Source organism: Lepus europaeus, chromosome 9, assembly GCF_033115175.1.
Source record: "Lepus europaeus isolate LE1 chromosome 9, mLepTim1.pri, whole genome shotgun sequence".
Taxonomy (NCBI): Eukaryota; Metazoa; Chordata; class Mammalia; order Lagomorpha; family Leporidae; genus Lepus; species Lepus europaeus.
This window is the reverse complement of record NC_084835.1, coordinates 72,291,570-72,304,226: the sequence shown is the minus strand read 5'-3', so window position 1 is coordinate 72,304,226 and position 12,657 is coordinate 72,291,570. Positions and strand designations below refer to the sequence as shown.

The following is a 12,657-nucleotide window of genomic DNA, read 5'->3' as shown; positions in this document are numbered from 1 at the left end:
TCAGCTCTCTGCTGTGGTCTGGGAAAGCAGCAGAAGATGGCCTGAGTCCTTGGGCTCCTGCACTCACATGGGAGACCCAGAAGAAGCTCATGGTTCTTGGCTTCAGATCGGCACAGCTCTGGTTGTTGCAGCCAATTGGGGAGTTAACCAGCAGATGGAAGACCTCTCTCTGTCTCTCTCTGCCTCGTCTTTCTCTGTGTAACTCTGACTTTCAAATAAATAAATATTTTAAATAAATAAACAAATAAATGACATTCTAGAAAAAGGCAAACTGTGGACACAATACAAAACCAGTAGTTACCAGGACACAAAAGAGGCAGGGACAAGTAGGCGGAATATAGCTGGTTTAAGAGCAATGAAAACCCACTGTTCTCACTACACTGGTGGACACCTGCCTTTCAGCATTTCCCTGTACCCACAGAACACACAACAGCAACAGTACGCCCTAGTGTGAGTTACACACTCGGGGGGGGGGGGATTTGGCCACGCCAGTGCTGGCTTACTGACTGTAACAAAGGCTCCCACGAGGCAAGCCTGGTAAAGAGGCTGGGGGAGCAAGACAACTATGCAAGGACTCTGGACTTTCTGCAACTTCACTACAAACCTAAAACTGTGGGGCCGGCACCATGGCTCACTAGGTTAATCCTCCACCTGTGGTGCTGGCATCCCATATGGACGCCGGTTCTAGTCCCGGTTGCTCCTCTTCTGGTCCAGCTCTCTGCTGTGGCCCGGGAGGGCAGTGGAGGATGGCCCAAGTACTTGGGCCCCTGCACCTGCTTGGGAGACCAGGAAGAAGCACCTGGCTCCTGGCTTCAGATCGGCGCAGCTCTGGCTGTAGCGGCCATTTGGGGGTGAACCAACAGAATGAAGACCCTTTTCTCGGTCTCTCTCACTGTCTATAACTCTACCTGTCAAATAAATAAATAGAAAAAAAAATTGAAAAAAAAAAAAAAAACACCTAAAACTGTTCCATTGTGGCGCAGTGAGTAAAGTCTCCGCTTGTGATGCCGCCATCCCATATGGGCATCAGTTTTGAGTCCCGGCTGCTCCAATTCTGATCCAGCTCCTTGCTAATGCACCTGAGAAAACAGAGAAAGATGGCCCAAGTGCTTGGGCCCCTACACCCATGTGAGAGACCTGGAATAAGCTCCTGGCTCGTGGCTGTGATCTGGCCCAATTCTGGCCGTTGTGGCTATTTGGGGAGTGAACCAGCAGATGGAAGATCTCTCTGTCTCTCCCTCTCTCTCTGTAATTCTGCCTTTCAAAGAAAATAAATAAATATGAAAAAAAGAAAGAACTCAAGAGATCTTAAGGCAGCAAAGTCAAGGAAATGCTAACATAATACATTAACTGCTCATTCATTCATTCATTCATTCAATATTTGGGGGGTAGCTGTTGTTTCTTCCAGTGGATGGACGACCTCTTAAAATACCACGGTGACAACACAAACAAAAATTCCTGTCCTTACAAAGGAGCAGAATAGACATTTCTGCAAAAGAGACATGCAAATGGCCAGTGGGCGTATGAAAATATGCCCACAATTAATCACTAATCATCAGGAGAGTAAAAATCAGAACCACAAGGGGCTGCCACCTCACCTCTGTTAGGATGGCTGTTATTAAAACAAACAGCAGTAGTGCATGTGGGAACAGCTGTGAGGAAATGGGAACCCTTGGGCACTGTCAGGGGGAATGCAAGATGGCGGAGCTGCTACGGAAAACAAGACAAAGGTTCCTCAGAGCATGAGAAATCCCACAGAACTGAGCAATCTCACTTCTGGGTATCTATCCCAAAGAATGGAAATCGGGATCTGAAAAACATATTTGCACTCTCAAGTTGGAAACAAATGAATTGTCTATGAGCAGGGCAGAGCTGTGGCGTGGCGGGTGAGGCCACAGCCTGCAGTGCCAGCACCCCACGTGGGCGCCAGTTCGAGTCCAGGCTGCTCCTCTTCCAATCCAGCTCCCTGCTAATGTGCCTGGGACAGCAACAGAGGATGGCCCAAGACCTGGGTTGCTGCGCCCATGGGGGAGACCCAGAGGAAGCTCCTAGATCCTGGCTTCAGATTGGCTTAGCTCTGAACCTGGTGGCCATCTGGAGAGTGAACCAGTGGATGGAAGACCTTTCTCTCTCTTCCTCCGCCTCTGTATAACTCTTCCTTTCAAATAAATGAATAAATCTTTAAAAAAAAAGTCTTATCAGCAGATGAATGGGTGACGAAAATATAGTACAGACTACACAGACTACAAAAGAATTGTATGCAGCCTTAAAAAAGAAAGAATTGTCAGATGCAGTGACCTGGGTGAACTGTGAGAGCACTGGGCTAAGTGAAAAAGCCAGGGTCAGAAGCCCAAACACCACAGCAGTCCCCCTAGATGAGGCACCCCAGGAGTGGAACTCACAGGCGCGGGAAGCAGGCTAGGGGCTGCCAGCGGCTTGGGGATGGGAAGCGGTTGCTGCTCATGTGAATGAGGTTTCAGTTATACAAAATGAACCTGTTCCTGAGACCCGCTACACAGCACCAAGCTGAGGATCAGTAACAAAATTGCTTTAAGGATGGTAAGCATGGTGACATGCTTAGGGGGGAATCTGCTGAAATCCATCAAGATGTTTAGAGAGCACGTTCTTTAAATGTAGAAATCCCACATTTAGGGAATTATCTCACAGGTGCACACAGGTGCAAAGGTATTTGTGTAAACAGTCACTGAATCATCTGGTTTTAAATATTTGCCCAGCAAAGTGAAAGAATTATATACAACTATAGCATTAATGATTCTGCGACTATTTGCAAATTTATTTTATGTGAGGGAAACTGATCATCTTTTTATCTGATTATTGTTTCAAGCCCTTGCCTATTTCCCTGCTAGACTACGGTCTTTTGACTTTTTATTTGTTGAACTCTTTATTTAGTAGAGCCATTATGCCTTTGACTGTAATGTAAATTAAAAATATATGATCTCAGAAAAATAAACTATTAAGTAAAAAAAAAAAGCAATAGCCCATTGAAGTGCACAAGATTGGAGACAGCCTGTGTGCGCACCAGCAGGGGACTAGTTACATAAACTATCATTATTCCTACTTGGGGATACTACCACGACACTCAGAAGCATGAGGTCCATCTACATGTTGATATTAGATAATATCAAAAATCTTCCTAATTGACAGGAACACAGGCAGGATAGAAGGGAGAGGATGCTGCTGTCTCAGTCTCCACGCAGGCTCACCCACGCGCAGGCTCACCCACACACAGGCACACCCTTGTCCAGGGAAATGTGTGGCACATGCCCAGAAGGCCACCCCGAAACTCCTGAGCAGTGAGTGTCTTTTGGGAGGTGACCGCATGTCTGAGATGGAAGAGATGCTAACATTTTGCTTTCTCCATATGCCTTTGAGTAGTCTGGATATTTTCACAAATTTGTGAATTACTTAGCAAATAAGAACACTAAGATCCTAAACATTTTTAAAAAATGTATGCCAGGAAAAAACATTTCTGTCCTAAAGCAGCTTATATATTTGGGTGGGGATATGGGGGGGGGGGACACTGCATGAAAGGTAAACAGATAAAATATGTCACATGAGGGTAAGTGCTAAGGGGAAAAATAAAGCCAGGCAGGGGAATCAGAATGCAGTTCAAGCTTCGTGGCCAAGATCACAGTGGTGTAAGGACTGGGGACAATGAGGGAAGGAACTGTGTGAATGTGATTTGGGGCTGAGAGAAGAGCAAGCGCAAAGGCCCGGAGGCCAGCACTGCTGGGTGTGTTCATGAATGGGGGAGGAGCGTGGCTGCAGAGCAGAGAAGCCACTGCCTGGCAGGCTTCCAGACCGTGGGGCACTGCCAGCCACCGAATGCCCTTGGGCTTTTACTATGGATGAGGTGGGAGACGGAAGAAGAGTTCTGAGAAGCGGAGTGACATCGTATGACTTGGGTTTTAATAGGACCCCGGTGGCTGCAGTGCTGAGAAAACAGACACAGCTTGGAAACACAGAGTAAGAATGGAGGGGGGGAGGGGGGGCAGGGCAGCAGGGGCAGGGCTGGGAGTGGAACCACGAGCCGGGGACTTGGAAACATGACCCGCTCTGCTAGCAGCGAGTTACGGGGGAGACTCTGGTCAGCTCCATGCACACAACCATGAGGACTTGAAGGAGAACCCTGCACAGATGCTTAGGAGCCACACTCTGCTGTCGGCCTTTCCCGGAACCTAGCAACTTCTCTGCAAAGATCTTTGCCACGCCCTGTACAGCTGGACGGATCTGGACCATCACTGCTCTCAGATTATCTAATAATTATCTAATAATCTCCGATGTTGAACAACGATCTCATCTTCACTTCGGCGACTGTCTCCCTCCCCGTGGGCTTATCTTTGTTGCTAATTTGTTAATTCTGATACCTGCAAAGGGACTCAGAGACTATTAGGTCCAATCTCATGTAAGTGACAGCCATTCCCGTGCCTGTCAATCGTGGCCTAGCTTACATTTGCTCCTGTGTTTTAATTATCTCTAAATACACGAGCCCACACCCGTGCATTAAAAACTACCTCAGATCCTTCCTCGCTCCTCTGAGTGAGTCGTTGCTAGGTATTGTGTATTTGCCTCCATGACAAGGGTTGCACTTAAAACGATGCAAAGCCTTTTTTAAACGAACACTGCAGAACTGGATGCATCCAAGAAAATGTTGGTTCCTTTTAAGTCATCCCCATGGGAGGGTGCATCCCTACTCCAGGCACGGGGACACTGGGCAAAGCTTCTTTGGAGCTACATCCCTCTGATCTCCGGAATATCGACACTGGCAAAGATTGGACTCCGAAGGCAGACTATTTTTCTTGTTTAAGAAATAGGCAAAAGTCTTTTGTGACTCAGTGGCTAACACCATATTGAGTCTAAAACGAGTGTGAGTATAGAAAAATCTGGCACGGTTCCTCCAGTGGCTTGCGATCTACAAATGTTTCCAGAATAAATGCAGAATGTGAATGCTAACTCTCTTTTGAGGGGTGGGTGTTAGGGTTAGTGGTTAAGATGCCAATTAGGATGCACGCATCCTGCATCGGAGTGCCTGGGTCTGAACACCAGCTTTGGCTACTGACTCCACTTTCTTGCTAAGAGAGAGCCTGGGAGGTAGAGGTGATGGTCCAAGAGAATGCTTCCTGTTCCGGCCACCCACTTGGGAGACCTGGGTTGAATCTTGCCTCCTGGATTTGGTCTCAGTTGAGGACCACTGCAGGCATTTGGGGATCATCTAGCAGCAAATGAGAGTTTTTTCTTTCTCTTTTTTTGGAAATTTTTATTTACTTACTTGAAAGGCAGAGCAACAGAGAGACAGCATGATGGGGATGGCACAGGGGCGAGAGAGAGAGAGAGAGATCTTCCATCTGATGATTCACTCCCCAAATGGCTGCAACAGCAGGAGTCTGGGCTAGCCTGAAGCCAGGAGTCAGGAACTCCATCCTGGTCTCCCACATGGGTGCAGAGGTCCAACCCTTGGGACCATCATATGCTGGTTTCCCAGGTGCACTAGCAGAGAGCTGGATCAGAAGCAGAGCAGCCAGGACTTGAACCAGCACTCTAACATGGGATGCCAGCATCGCAAGCAGCAGTTTAACCCACTGTACCACAACACTGGCCCCAGTGTCTCTCAAATTAAATGTGTGTGTGTGTGTACACACTCACACACACAGGTTAAATAGTCTACCTTGAGAAAGGACAACACTGCTTCTCATGACATCACCCTTTGGGATGGAAATCTTTTTATTTTTCCACAGCGGTCTCATCTTGTACTTCTAGCTGCAGGGGTTAAGCCGCCTCACCCTCCCACGAAGAGGGAGCTGTGTGTAGTGACACTTAAAGCTCTGCTCCTCGGCCTGCTGCCCTCAGACCAGCAGCATCCAAGGAGATGGGCAAGTCCCCTGAACTCTGCCCTTCAAAGCAGGTAAAAACTAATAACGTTTTAAAAGAGAAAACAGGGGATGGTGCCGCGGCTCAACAGGCTAATCCTCCACCTTGCAGCGCCGGCACACCAGGTTCTAGTCCCGGTCGGGGCACCGGATTCTGCCCCGGTTGCCCCTCTTCCAGGCCAGCTCTCTGCTATGGCCCGGGAGTGCAGTGGAGGATGGCCCAAGCGCTTGGGCCCTGCACCCCATGGGAGACCAGGAGAAGCACCTGGCTCCTGCCTTCGGATCAGCGTGGTGCGCCGGTCGCGGTGGCCATCGGAGGGTGAACCAACGGCAAAGGAAGACCTTTCTCTCTGTCTCTCTCTCACTGTCCACTCTGCCTGTCCAAAAAAAAAAAAAAAAGAGAGAAAACAGGGAAGACTATACTGTCTGCCTCTCCTACCTCTTTGGTCTCAGTGTGCAGCAAATAATTTGCTAGACCACAAATCTCATTCAAATGTCTGCCATTATGGACCCTTACAAAGGTGGGGCACATGCTTCCTCCAAGGGCCATGTAGGTATTTACAGCACCATCTGTGGGTCACACAAAATGATCAACTTCAAAACGAGCCTCCTACAGGTTTACTGAATGTCAAGTCCCGCCTGCGATTGCCTCGGCAGGGCCTGACCCCTGCAAGAAATGGTAAGTTATTTCTTTAATAACCCACAATGTCCTGGCTCATTTAAAGATTTCATTTACAGGGCCGGCACCGTGGCGTAGTGGGGAAAGCTGCTACCTGCAGTGCTGACATCCCGTATGGGAACCAGTTCGAGTCCTTACGGCCGCACTTCTGATTCAGCTCTCTGCTTTGGCCTGGGAAAGCAGTAGACGAAGTGCTTGGGCTCCTGCACCCAAGTGGGAGACCCGGAAGAAGCTCCTGGCTCCTGGCTTGGGATCGACGCAGCTCCAGCCGTTGCAGCCAATTGGGGAGTGAACCAGCGGATGGAAGACCCCTCTCTCTCTTTCTCTCTCTCTCTGTCTGCCTCTCTTCTCTCTGTATAACTCTGTCTTTCAAGTAAATAAATAAATCTTTTAAAAAAAAAGAATAACTTTATCAGGGTTGCCTATGGTCTTACAATTTTCTTAATACATAAATGAAAAGTATGTACTTTCAGTTACACTCCTGGACATTTACCCAAGAGAAGCGAGCACATACCTATACAAAAGAGCCATTACCTTAGGTTTTGCACTTTTGTTTGTAGCAGCCTTACTCAAGGAAGCTGAAAAACCAAACCAAAACCCCAAATGTCTATCACCCAGAGAATGAGTAAACAAACTGAGGTCCAGGCATAGCCATGTAGTGGGGCACTACTCAGCCAGTACAAGACATGGACGACTGATGTAGGCTGCAACATGGACAAACCTTATGAACACTATGCAGGACAAGTGAAGCCATAAACGAAACATACACCTGATATGATTCCATTTACAGCAAGTTCAAGTTCACAGAGGTCAGAACTGTGCTTGCCCTCCGGTGCAGAGTGAGGAGAAGACCAAGGAACACGTCAGGGTGGGTGATGGGAATGTATTATCTTCCGACTGTCGTAAGGGATGCCCCAGAGTGCATATTTGTCCACACTCACTGGCCTAGAGATACTCCTTACTATCTGTGCTTTGTGTGTGTGTGAATCACACCTGCATGAAACACAGTGATGGCCCTGGGGATAAAACATGCTCACAGTGACACCTGTGGCCAGAGGGTGAGGAACATTACTGCTGACAGTAGCACCCTGGACTCCAACTATGACAAGCGGATCTGCAGGTACGTGCACCTGCTGCTCTGATAACCCGCGTGATGGGAGTTTCTTCCTCTACGGCTGGAACCCAAGAGCGACAGACTGGTCCCGCCTGGCTCAGAAGACAGTGTGACGCAGGAAGCGGTGCGCCTTACCTTGGCTCATCCTCTGCAGGTTGGGGAGGGAACAGTTGGGGAGGGCCTTCCACAGGTACAGCACCTCGATGGACGCCAACACACATAGCGCTTGGGTTGGGGTTTGCTTCCGAAATCTCTCCGCCTGCGAGTAGGAAAAGATTCGGCTGTGCTTTTCCAAAACAAATTCAACTTAACATGCTTCTAGGACACTTAAAAGCACATGACTCGCATTCAGCATGGATGGCCTGCTCCTTCCCTAGCCTCCCCCTCCCTCTCCCCCTGTCCTGCTCCCTCCCTCTGGCTGAGACCCTTGGTGCCAAACCAGATGCTTCCAGACTCCCTGCAAAGCAACTGGCAGACAGACAAGCTACGCGGGGCAGCTTGTGAAATAGGTAAGATGGAAGTCCCCACAGGCTTCAAAGAGCCCCCTACCCTCCCACCAGCTGCTAACACCCCCACCCCCACCCAGTGGCAAATTCCCTCCTTAACCAGATGAAAACTCAGCTCTAAACACACCCTCTGCAGTCTCTTCGGAGACTGTCGCCAACCTCTTTGCTTCAAATCAAGCAGCCTGTCTCTGCTGAGGTCGGTCTCTGTCTCCTTTTTCCGTCTCTCCCTTCTGGGGGCACAAAAGGCCAGAACCCCGAGCTATTGCAAACCTAACCTAACACCTACAAGGGCGAGAATGACCACGTCTCTCCACTGAAAAATGTTTGCTTTCTGAGTTCCACGACATCGGGACACTTGCCTCCTGTGCCTCACTCAACCCCATCTCCCATCAAGAACTGGCACATAGGGATTCTGAAAACTTAGGCACGAAATGAGTCTTATTTTAGTTTAAATCAATGAATTCAGAAGGCTGGGTTATAAGGATGGGGCTCAATGGGCTTTTATGGGTGATGTAAGACAAGACGCCTTGTAGTCACGGTCCCAAGGACTTTTAGGTTTTCTACTCGGTCCTAGTGCTGTCACTTGCCTTCCGTATGAGAGTCTAATTTACACTCAAACAAATTCAGTAAATGTTCAGTGTAAACTTATAAAACCGAAAGAATGGGAAATTCAACGTAGGAGAGAGGTCGTAAAACAAAGGTTCTGCCGCAAAATTTGATTTCGGGGAGCTAAAAAACGAAAGTGCGATGCTACCCCTCTAGCCCTGGGCCTTCCGGCAGGGCTTGGAGACCGGACCAGCCCACTCCTCTCCCACAGGGCGCCAGCGCATGCGCCCTGCGGCGTCTGCGCCGTGTGCACTGGTGGGACCTGGGGCGAAGGCGCATGCGCCCTGCGGTGCTGCCCTGCGTGCGCTCACGGGAGCAGGAAACGCGCTTGGATGATTTGCGGCCAAGCCGGTGCTGCTCCCCCCGGCGGCCGACTGCACGGGGCACAGCCGAGGAGTGCAGGGCACAGACGCCGAGGCCAGCGGGGCCCCCAACCTACCTTCTTCACTGAGAACTGTTCAATCTGGTTGTTTTTCCGCTTGAAGAGTTTCTGAACTTCTTTAAAAACGGCCTGTGCGCCGTCCACGTCGCCGCTGGCTCCCTGGCACACTGTAAGAGACCATGGTCCGAGCTGTAGACTGGGCAGGGTGGGTGCCACTGGGGGATGCCGAGGGGCATCGTACTGCGAACCGTCTCCAAGCACAAAACCAGAGCCAGTGCGTGGCGATTGCCACACCAGGGGCCGCTCGGCCCTCCAGCTGTCACCGCCCATCCCCACCTCCCAGGGGCCTGTGTTCGGAGCTGGGGTGGGGTGGGTCACAGGGAAAGCCAGCTCTCCTCCTGTTGGGACAGTCTTTTTTGTTTGTTTGTTTGTTTAAGATTTATTTTATTTATTTGAAAGAGAGAGACAGAGAAAGAGGTCTTCGATCCACAGGTTCACTCCTCAGAAGGCTGTAATGGCCAGGGCTGGGCCAGGCCAAGCCAGGGTCTCCCATGTGGGTGCAGGGGCCCAAGTATCCGGGCCATCCTCTGCTGCTTTCCCAAGCACATTAGCAGGGAGTTGGATCGGAAGGGAGCAGCTGGGACTTGAACCAGCACCCGTAGGGGTAGGGGATGCCTGAGCTGCAGGTGGCGGCTTTACCCGCTCTGCTACAGCGCCAGCCCGGGGGGCATAGTCTTGTATGTAACAAAAGGCTCTGCTCCTGCCGCAGTGCACAACCTCCTTGGCATCTACATGGGCAGGGAGTGGAGATAAAAGGAATCTGGGAAAGAACAGTGAGCAGATCAGAGGTTTAGGAAGACTTCCTGGCAGGAGAGGGAATCCCTGTCCTGGAACACAAGTTACAGAGACACACACAGGCCTGCACCCTGTAGACCCTGAGTTCCAGCTGGAGCGATTCTCCCCTCCCCTCCCCTCCCCTCCCCTCCCCTCTCTCTCTCTCACACACACACTAAAAAGTTTATTCTGATGCAAAAAGGGCTGGAATCCATGCATAGGAGGGGTCTTCAAAAGTTTATGAAAATGCATGTTATAAAAAACTATGCATGGGGCCAGTGCTGCAGCAAAATGGGTAAAGCCGCTGCCTACAGTACCGGCATCCCATATGGGCACTGGTTCAAGTCCCGGCTGCTCCACTTCCAATCCAACTTTCTACTGTGGCCTGGGAAAGCAGTAGAAGATGGCCCAAGTCCTTGGGCCCCTGCACCCACATGGGAGACCTGGAAGAAGCTCCTGGCTCCTAGCTTTGGATCGGTACAGTTCCAGCCATTGCAGCCAATTGGGGAGTGAACCAGCGGATGGAAGACACTCTCTCTCTCTGCCTCTCTACAACTCTGCCTTTCAAATAAATAATTTTTTTTTAAAAATGCATGCATTTCAAAAATTTTTCTGCACCAAAATAAACTTACATAATTCCATTTTCCACACACTGTTGAAGTGCCCTTATATACAGTGATAGGAGAAGTTCGGGGAAAAAAACCAAAGTCCTTTGGGAAAGACCCAGAAAGAAAAGGGACCCTTTCTCTCCGGAGTGATACGGGAGCTGGGAGAAGTCGAGGTGAGCCATGAAGGAAGGGTGTGACTCGTCTGTCCCATAGCACCTGCAGCCCACCCCAGGGCCCTGGCAAAGACATCATCATAGCCCCTTCGCTCCACCTGCATCCCACCCCCTCCAGTCTTCACACTGGGGTCAGTCCCAGCCCCTCAGCCAGTCTTTACCACCACCCTGTCATCCTCCTCTCACTTCCTAGGCCACCAAATCCCATCCCATGCATTTTTGCTGAGACACTGTCTTAGCCACATGCTGTTTTTGGAACGGACTAAACAGATTTGATAACGGATAATTCCAATGGGATTTCAAGCTTACAGAAAAGGGGCAAGAATAGTACCAGGATTGATGCAGCAGCTCCCCTCCTGGGCACATACCCATAGGAAGCGAAAGCAAGGACTCGGGCACCAGCGTTCGTAGCAAGTATCACACTCTCTGGAGTGAAAAGGTGGGAGTAACCCATGTGTCCATTGCTGGATGGATGCATAAACAAAACGTGGCCCCACACGCAGCAGTGGAGGTTGACACGTGCAGTAATGTGGGGGCATCTTGCAGACACTGTGCTACGTGACATAAGCCGGACACACGAGGGCAGGTGCGCCCCATTCATATGAGGCATGAGGAGTAATCAGATCCACAGAGACAGAAAGAATGGCAGCCAGGAGCTGCAGGGTAGGGAAAAGCAGTGTTCTTGTTGGATGGGTTTTGCATTTCATTCAGGTTGGTGAGTATTTTCTGGAGATGGACGGTGGTAAGAGTCGTATGATACCACACATGAACGTAACCTCCCTGAATGGCTCACTTAAAAATGCCTACAGGGGTCCATTTGATTTATACTTTATTACACGTTATTTATATCTTATATGTTATTTATATTTTGCCACAATAAAAAAGACAGGGCTGGGAGCCAAGTCCCCATAGCAGCACGCTGGCCCCTGAATGCCTGTGCCCTCCAGCTCTGCCTGCAAGAAGCCAGGGGTGACAGCTGGGCAGAAGCACCCTTGCTGCCTTGGGCACCCTCCACAGCGGGGCTCTCCACACTCGTACTATGCTGCCAGCAAAACTCCTCAGACAGCCCTGCCCATCACCCACAGCCAGCACAGCGCCGGGACTGCCACACTGTGGGGAGACAAATGCTCCTCTTCACAGCCACATGTGCACTGTGTCCCACACTCGACAGACAGGAAATAGCGGCCCCCATGGACGACGTGGCGCAAATACATGTGACGACCACTAGGTGGCGTGCGGGCCTCTCCTTCCTACGCCATGCAAAGCAGCTTCCCCTACTCCTCAGCGTTGGGCACACGGAGGTGGCCCAATACACAGCTGCTGCTTTTATGGGCGATGCCTGCAAATTCTGTACAACAACCTGTAAGGTTAGACACAGTATACTGACAGGGACACCCAAAATAAGATGACTCAATGCACGCAGCGCCGTAAGAAAAAGCACACGCCACACCACAGGAGAGCACACACGGTGCCTTTTCATAGCCACTGATTGTGGACTCATGCGATCGTTATAGGGAGTTTCAGATGTGGAGGACATACAGATTGGCCACTGTTAATTCTTACTTTTTCTTTTTAAAAAAGATTATTTTATTTTTAAAGGCAGAGTTACAAAGAGAGAGAGAGACAGAGATCTTCATCTGCTGGTTCACTCCTCAAATGGTTACAACAGCTGGGCCAGACTGAAGCCAAGAAGCTGGAATTTCATCTGGGTCTCCCATGTGGGTGCAAGGTATCAAGTACTTGGACCATCTTTCACTGTGTGGCTAGAATGAAAGGGGAAGATGTTTCCTCAAATTGAAACATTTAGAAGAACAGGAAGTATTTAAAATAGTGTTTGGGTTAGTCTGAATTTTAAATAACACAGTTA

General features: G+C 49.8%; 1 protein-coding gene across 1 annotated transcript in view; it reads right to left on the bottom strand.

Annotated features, from left to right (window-relative positions):
• Positions 1–12,657, bottom strand: part of TTC39C (tetratricopeptide repeat domain 39C) — a 111,980-nt gene that overhangs the window by 9,278 nt on the left and 90,045 nt on the right. Inside the window, exons 9-10 of the mRNA XM_062201479.1 lie at positions 9,233–9,342; positions 7,817–7,940 (exon numbers count right to left, since the gene is read on the bottom strand). Of these exons, the coding sequence (XP_062057463.1) occupies positions 7,817–7,940; positions 9,233–9,342 (234 nt within the window). The remainder of the gene's footprint in view (positions 1–7,816; positions 7,941–9,232; positions 9,343–12,657) is intronic.